Raw genomic sequence first — 8,873 nt, forward strand, 5'->3', positions numbered from 1 at the left:
GTTTTTGATAACGTTAAAGAAAATAAGGAACGTTCGGGAACTCTGAAAATTTTCCGATGCCGAAGTTTCATAAACGCAATTGCAGGCTATCTTTGACGGCATAGGTTTCGAAATGTTTCCGAAATGTTGGGAGGTCAAATCGTTTTCCCGTCTCTCCTTGAAACTTTTTGAAAATGACGTCCTAAAAAGGCGACCTTAGCCGTTGTTTGAAGAAAGCGTTTTGAGAGAGGGTTCAGAATGGTCTCCGCCCCTCCCTAGCTACGGCACTGGTTACCACCCGTATATGTGCCTGGTAACGCAGGAGGTGAACATTTAGTATCTATGGTTTATGCCAGAAAATATAAGTTTTGGTTTAATTTCATATGTTTCTCATTGGTGTACGTGCAACAAGCACTGCTGGTTGAAAACTTTTGGAAAACTAGTTAATGATTTGTAGTATCCCTGTATATACTACACTCCCCTACGCAATTGCCATCTACGGTTCAATAACTATAGCATTTCATATGTATGTTGTATCGCTCAACGATTCTTGTATAGTAGCTAACAAAAAGCTTGTGTTATTTTTTTTTCTTTTTTTTTTAAGTATTAATCACAGGATTTACTTCTTTTCCAGGATGGATGTCGGCTCCCTGACTGCTGTGGATAGTTGATAAAAAGAATACTTCAAGAAATATGTTATGCTTTCTTGTGATATGTTATTAGTGACAGGAAATTAATTTTCGTACAAAAAGTCATAATGTGTCATTAAGGTAGCTGAACTTAAGTTATTGCCTTTAAGAATTTTGGCAGATTATAAGTGACTTTATAAGAATAAAAAGGAAATAAAAGTGAATGTGATAAAGACTTTATATGCTTAAAATATAAATAACAGGGAATTTTATAAATACTTTGGAAGTTTAAAATATAGTGAATAATGTCTAGTGAAGAAGTAGTAGAAACATATTTTTGTTGTGAAACTTCATTCACTGTAGATGAATGGAAAGTGCACTTAAAATCACATCCGGAAAATCAGAACCCTGCTACTTGTGAGATTTGTGGGAAAACTTTCACTCAGAAAGGGAGTCTCAAAACACACATGGCTTTGCATACAGGTGAGAAGCCTTTCACCTGCAATGACTGTGGTGATTCATTTATCCAGAAAGTTCAGTTGATAGCCCATATGGCATCCCACACTGGGGTGAAGTCACACACTTGTAGCGTTTGCAACAAACAATTCACAATGAGATCAAGCCTGAAATATCACATGGCGTTGCATACAGGTGAAAAACCTTTCTCGTGTGAATACTGTGGAAAGTCTTTCGTTCAGAAAGTACAACTTCGGACGCATTTGATGTCTCATACTGGCAATAAGCCCTACGGGTGCGAGATTTGCCAAAAATCTTTCACCACGAAGTGGACCATGATGAATCACGTGGCTATGCATACAGGAGAAAAACCATACTCTTGCGATTACTGTGGAAAGGCGTTCATCCAGAAAGGTCAACTGACTGCTCATCTGACCTCGCATACTGGAAATAAACCCCACGCGTGCGAGGTTTGCGGAAAATCTTTTACTCAGAAATGGAGCCTTAAGTTTCACATGGCATTGCACACTGGAGAGAGACCTTATTCCTGCGAGGTTTGTGGCAAAGGGTTCATCCAGAAAGTGCAACTGAATTCTCATATGGCGAATCATACTGGAGATAAGCCTTACCGTTGTGAAATCTGCATTAAAATGTTTTACGATCTTAGTTCCTTGAAAAGACATTTTAAACTTCACACGAGGGAAATGCCCTATGAGTGTGAGTACTGTCACCAGGGATTTCACAATGCTAAATTACTTAAGGTGCATTCAAGAACGCATACAGGAGAAGAAATTTATTCTTGTAAGTTTTGCGGGAAGTCTTATGCTAGGAAAAATTCTTTGACCCGGCATATAAAAGAGCAGCATACACTGATTAAAAAAGAGGAAGAATAGTTTTGTTGACTATTTTGAATTCAGAAAAAAAAGAAAGAAAGGAATTAGGAAAAAACTGTAAAACAAAAGAAAACTCATCACCTAAAGCCTTGATTTCCTAGGAGCCAACACGCCGATCGTCGGCTTCGCTCCTCGCCGAGGCGAAAACTTGATTCTTCTGCGCATGCGCGCCTGAGCTAAATCGACGTCGTGAATGGCCACGTCGGAATCCACTTGACTTTCATTTCAGCGTCACGGCGAAGAGCGACATCGAAGATCGGCGATTCGCTTCTAGGAAACCAGGGCTTTAGTACAATCTTTTTTATTTATGTGTTTATTTATAATTTGTTATCAGAAAATGTCTATAATTGGGATAAACCTCACTGGCAGCGTCGTAATGCTGTGATAAGAATCTGCTTAGCATTCACAATGCTGCCATGTTAGGTTTATGTATTTCACAGTTTTAGGTATTTCACAATGCTGCCAACTATAATCAGTAAATCATTTGAATCAGCAGTTGTTGAATAAATTGATTTTTCCTCTTTATTTATTCTTTTAAATTACTTGTTTATAGTGCGGTAGACTTCTCATTTTAGTGTTTGTTTTAAATAAAACGTTATCATTTCAAATTGTTTGCCTCTGTGTTCATTTTTTTTTTCTCTTTTTCGAAACACACAAAAATAATTCTGTAAGAGGTAATGCAACCTCTATTTATAGAATTTTACACGTAATTTTACATCTACGGGAAGTGGCCAAATTATTCGGGACACATCTCAAATTCTTTTATTTTCAAGTTTAGGCTTACTTTTTGAAGAAAACCACGAACCAGTTTTTTTTTTTTTTTTGAATTGCTGCTGGTATTATTATATTTTTTTTTAGAATTAGCAACACTACCTGTCTGCGTCATTCTACAAATACTTGAGGTTATTCCAGTTTTGGTTTAGTGAGAAAAAACTGCTGTTGTCGTCAGGTTATATTAAGTATTCTAGAATTATTTTTTATTTTTTCGAAAGTTTTGGTGTCTGCTATATCTAATACGTAATTATCACTTATTAATAAAGCAATGTAACTACAGTTTGCGATTAAATTTCAATATTTGATTTATATTGTTGCTTGATATTGGCAAAAATTCTTTTTAAAGAATGGAGAAGGCTTCAAACATGCCTCCTAGGTCATTTGTTTGGTTCGCCTTTAGATTTACAAATAATGAATGATGAATTTCGCTCCAAATGGCTACGTTAAATGACTCGCCCGTGTTACGGTTCCACGTTCTTACAATTTCGTAAGCTACTCTTTCACGTTGTGATAATTTGATCGGTAAAAAGTTCTTAAAATTGGAATTAAAAAAAAGAACAAAATCAAATTTTTGAAAAATCGCTTCGAGGTGCACACCCCCAAACTAATTTTGTGCCAAATTTCAAGAAAATCGGCTGAACCTTCTAGGCGCTATGCGCGTCACAGAGATTCAGACAGAGAGACTTTCAGCTTTATTTTTAGTAGAGATAAGACATTAATAACATTTAAATTCTGTATATTTAAGTGCAAAGTGATTTAGTCAACATTTTCAATGTTATTATATTGAAGGTTATGATGTTGCATCAGCAAAACATGTCTATTACGCACTTACTTATAAAGGACGTACCAAAAATGCCAAAATTTCAGTTATCTATACTAATTCTGAAACGGAGGGGTGCCAATTGTAACGGATCCGGCGCGACTTCCAACTTTCTTGAAAGGACGACACAGTTTTAGATTAAAAACACAGAGAATTTATTTACACTATGTACAGGAAAGATCAACAACTGCTAAATTAATCATCAACAATTAAGCAAATATCACACCACACCGTAAACTCAATGGTTACACACGTATTTACTTCCAAATACGAAAAACAACACAGCGAAATGCTTCGCAATAAACAGAGCTAATAAATACACTCTCAGTTCGAATTCTCAATCGAAACTCAACTTTTTATCACGCGGGACGCTTTTATAAACATCGAAAGAAATCTCTCAAATATTCCACAAGATTCCAAACGCTTCTCGAAAATAGTAGACCGTTATCAAATTTTATCAATGAACAAAAAAAAAAAAAAAGAAATAGGGGGATCGTATACTTTAGCCGACTGTATAGGGGTTGTATATTCATTACGGGAAACTATTTACAGGTTACGTTACTACAGTAATTACTATTTACAGAATTTGTAACAATATTATAAAGAAAGAGGGCTGATTTTTGTGTGTTTATATGTTCGAGGTAATCTCCGGAACCACTGCACCTATTTGAAAAATTCTTTCACTATATCAAAGGTGCGTTCTTACTGAGTGACATAGGTTATAAATTATGCACATATGTGTTTATGCTAATTTTTTAAACCAATAGTTTGTCTTCGCTACCAATTTCTGTTTCGTACTGTTTTGTTCTTATACACGTAAAAACAACCACCGATTGTCCTGCATTGGCATCGAAAGAGTGGTTCAAGATTCTCTTTGAGTTAAATGCAGAGGAATGGAAACACCGTTAATGGGAAAAAAAATCAATGTCAGAATAAAACCCGCTAAAGCCTTTACATGTGGTTGAGACCGCAGAGGATACGGTGTATAGCATTCTATTAGCCTTGGAAATTGCAAACCATTTAGAGTCAAAGCATGTTTATACTTATAAATTAATTTAAACGAATCCGTGTTTCTAAATGTTGTAATTTTGCATGCATTTCCGGCTCTTAAAGGTTTTTATTCATACTGAAATCGAAATGAGAAACATCTGCTAATGGATTGATTTAAGTACATTTAGTTTAGAAAATTATCAACTCAAAGAGTAATTGCACATAATTACCGTACATTCAAATATATGAGTTCAAACAATAACGAACAAGGAACATTCGATAGGAAAGAAATTGAACAAGAAGATGAAAAAATGTATTCAAATTATTTGGAGAAATATTCTTCATGATGACCGCATTTAAGCATTTAAAACGATATAGTTAAACAATTTAGGTCACAAACATCCTAATAGAAAGAAATTGCCAATGGAAAAAATGAGAGGCATGTAAAGTAGAGGTCAAAGGAAACGAGTACAAGTGATTACAAGGCATCCCGGGATTGAGAAAGACTGACCTCTCAGTACAATATACAATACTTTTTACTAGCCAATTGGAATTTTGTCAGTTGAGAATTTATTTACAATATTTTCCTGGTCTAACATATTTTTAAGTCTTTTGACATTTAAATCTTCTGCCAACCTATCAAGCAGCATGTACAGAACTCGGATTTATAGAGGACGACAAACCTTGGAAACTAACCTTATCTGATATATGTAACTTTCTAACACCGTTACTAAACACAGAAAACTGTTAATAACTATTCAAACTTTTATGTCAACTTTTAGATTGTATTTTTTTTACGGTAAACTTTTGAAAAATATCATTAAGACAACATATTCTAAGGTGGGCGTCAGCAGAAATATTATGATTGATTGTCGTTTAATGTCAAGCGATATAAACCAAAACCTAATGTAAATGAAAAGCAAAATTTGTCAAAAAAGCAGAAACTCAATAGGAGACTTTTGTTTGCCCCCGCAGCAGGGAATCAACGAAAACAACTCAAAAAAAAAAAAGTTTCGTACATGGAAATTTGAACCGCAAATTAATGTTTAGCGGTATTCCCAATGGAAATGAAAAACTTCATAAATTCAACGCTAGCCAAAGCTCGACCAATAAGCTTTTGCGATAGTTTTTCACGGAACTGCCATGACTTTACTTTAGTGGAATCCACATTTAATTGCTTTGAAAATCACCTTCAATAAGATATGTATGTTCCAGAAGAAAAAACGGGCAATTGAGAGAATTTCTTCAAAAGGGTGTCACACAATGTAGGACAAATGTTCGGTGAGCCACTGTTTGGTTGTAGAATGCGTAGATAAAACCCTGAAAAATCACAAAGTTTCATAAAAAATTAGAAGAGGTGTCACTTATTGGGACGGTGACTTTCACCCAACTCTTCCGGTGGTATCCTAGAGGAATGTGTGCAGATATACTTCAAGTCTGATTAAAGTCTTCCCCTTCACAATCTCAAGAACAACTAGGGTAACACTCCCAGTAATTGGCACGGCACCAATAATTGCCACTTCCAACAAAAATGTCCTAAAAAAAGACTCGCATCCAATTTTTTTTAAAATAGAAGGCTATATACCAACTGAATGTACATTAATTTTAAAAATTATAACTTCAATTCGTGTTACTAAATGGCAGCAGTCAAACAACTGTGGCTTGTGTCAAATCAGCCATTTTTGTTGCAAACGCTTCTTCTCTGGCTTAAGGGAAGCATGCACATAAATCCATTAAAATCTGACTTGAAATATATTTTAAATTTTCGTTGTCAAAAGTTTTTTTTTAGTTGAAAGGTATTACTTTAATTGTGTAGAAATATATTTTCGTCCCTATTTGGAATTTTAAAATAATGATGGATGCCATTTACTGGTGCTTCAATTTTGCTAGTCCCCAGTAATTGGCATGTGTGCCAAGTACTGGGGAAATAGCGTCATTTCCGCGATAAAGCTGAGTGAAGTGTCATTATCTTCAGTTTTTTGCGTAGATTACGAATATGATAAAGCGGAAATTGAAATCGGTAGCTTTTGTACAGTAATTGTCAAAAAAAAGCATCAAAATCATCAATTTTTGAAGTTGCGACTTTTTGTCAATTGGAGTGACTTTCACCAGAAAAAAATCCAAATGAAAGTTAGTAATTAATTTTATACTGGGGGCTTCGTCATTTGCTCGATTTGCTCGCTAACCCCCGTTCGCCACCTACGGTATCTCAATGCCGCCTGCAGCGGGTGGTTTTTCAAGAGAAAGAAAACCGACTTGTTGCATTTGATAAATAAAAAAGATTAAAACTTATGCAAAAAAGTATGAGTTTTTAACTATACTTGGGGCAAACCTAACTTGGTAGCATTCGTAAAATCAAAACTGTAAACTGAAGGATGAAACAGCATTAATTTCAATATCTTTTCCTTGGAACATTCCAAATTTATGTTTTTATTTCTCTAAAATACTTTTCCAACATAAAGAAGAGTGATTTAGCATTAATTTATATAAAACTAGTGGTACCCGCACGGCTTTGCCCGTAATAGAAAAATTAAAAGGTCTTTTAGTTCGCCTGTGTGGCGAATTTTCTCTCCAATTGGCTTGTACCCATGTTACGGTTCCACGTTATGATAATTTCGTAATTTACTCGTCCATCTTATGATAATTTTGTTCTTAAAATTGGAATAGAAAAAGAACTACTGACATACAGACAGAAATCCGGACAGAGAGAGATCCAGACAGAGAAACTTCCAAGTTTATTATTAGTAAAGATAAAAAAGAAAGATAAACACATTCTTCCCCATATTATCAAATTTATATGAAAAATGGGTTTAAAATTGGAATAGAAGAAGAACCTCATCGAATTTTTGAAAAATCGCTTCAAGGTGCACACCCCCATGCTATAAACTAATTCTGTGCCAAATTTCATGAAAATCGGCCGAACGGTCTAGGCGCTATGCGCGTCACAGAGATACTGACAGACAGACAGAAATCCGGACAGAGAGAGAGAGAGATCCGGACAGAGAGACTTTCTGCTTTATTATTAGTAAAGATTACCTACTTTACATTAACATTACTCATGTTTCTTATGATGATATAATTTGTATGTAATTTAAAAGTGAAAAATAAAGTGATTTTCCAGTTCTATTAACATGTGCCAATTACCGGATCACAAGGTGTCATACACTCTGGTATCAGGTGCCAATTACTAGTGATTTTGGTAACTTTTTATATGCATATTTTTATAAAAGTATCGATTCAAATATTTTTGATTTTAGTGAACCAAATAGATGCACAGATGTGCACTCTTTGATATAAAAATATTTGCAAGAGAGTATTTTTTTTCTAAGTACTGAAAACAGAGGTAAGTTTAAGGACAAACTCATAAAGTGCCAATTACTGGGGTCTTTACCCTATAAGAGCCAGTTTAGGAGATGGTGGTAAACATTGTTAGTCTTTTATGACAAGTAAGTAAAAATACCTGGAAAATGGTTTCTTATCAAAATAGATGAGTTGGGAAATTCTCTCTGAATGATTTGATCCTCAATGTTTATCCTGAAACCAAGACTGTCAAAAAACACATTACATTGGATACGCGAAAGGGCTATAGTTTTTGCCACCAACACGGTGTATCGTGTATAAGACTTCCTTAACTCCCCAGGACTTCTCTTCATGTTTTTAAAATTAAACGCAATGTCCCAAAAAATTTATGGCGCAACTTTAATTTAAATAACCTATGCAATGGAGTTCAACCCCAATTGAAACCACTACCGAATAATATGATTTAGACTTAGAGTATTGAAATACACTGAATTTTATTTGAAATTACTGAAATCACTATGAAATCACTTAGAGTGTCTGTCTGCAGCAGATGAGTTGGCTCATATTCCTTGGAACCTTATGGTCCTTGCATATTTCTTTTTCCAATTTAAGTGATACCAACTCCAAATGAAAAGTTCTTATGAATATTGTATATGGGAATATTATATTACTCAGTGGGAATTATGATAAATCATTTTGTTTCAAACGTCATAAAAACTAAACAAAAATGTTGCGTACTTACAATTAAATTTTAAATTAAAAGTACCTGCATAATATTTTTGAAGGATAGATCGCTTTTTAACAAGAACAAGGTCTGGACGGGCCGCTAGTAAATAAGAATTCAGAATATTCAATTACTTTTGACGCATATATCATTAAAAAAAAATAAAAAAAACCCAGGATAATCCATATTTAGTGTGACCCGTAAGTGCCCAAATTCGGTGTAATTCTTGGTCACTCAATAATTTAAAGAAAATAATGGTGCAGTTTTAGGTAAAGGGATTATTTGACTAGTTTATAAATTATTTAAGC

At 34.5% G+C, this 8,873-nt stretch overlaps 1 protein-coding gene across 1 annotated transcript; it reads left to right on the forward strand.

Annotated features, from left to right (window-relative positions):
* Window positions 1-641: 641 nt before the first annotated feature.
* Window positions 642-2,428, forward strand: LOC129226086 (gastrula zinc finger protein XlCGF8.2DB-like). The gene has a single exon (XM_054860677.1). The coding sequence runs from the start codon at window positions 914-916 to the stop codon at window positions 1,955-1,957; it is 1,044 nt and encodes a 347-aa protein (XP_054716652.1). The 5' UTR covers window positions 642-913; the 3' UTR covers window positions 1,958-2,428.
* Window positions 2,429-8,873: the final 6,445 nt, after the last annotated feature.

Source organism: Uloborus diversus, chromosome 7 (genome assembly GCF_026930045.1).
Source record: "Uloborus diversus isolate 005 chromosome 7, Udiv.v.3.1, whole genome shotgun sequence".
Taxonomy (NCBI): Eukaryota; Metazoa; Arthropoda; class Arachnida; order Araneae; family Uloboridae; genus Uloborus; species Uloborus diversus.

Bases quoted from the DNA above. Each gene is read 5' to 3' on its own strand.
- LOC129226086 (XM_054860677.1), top strand. From the start codon at position 914: ATGTCTAGTGAAGAAGTAGTAGAAACATATTTTTGTTGTGAAACTTCA.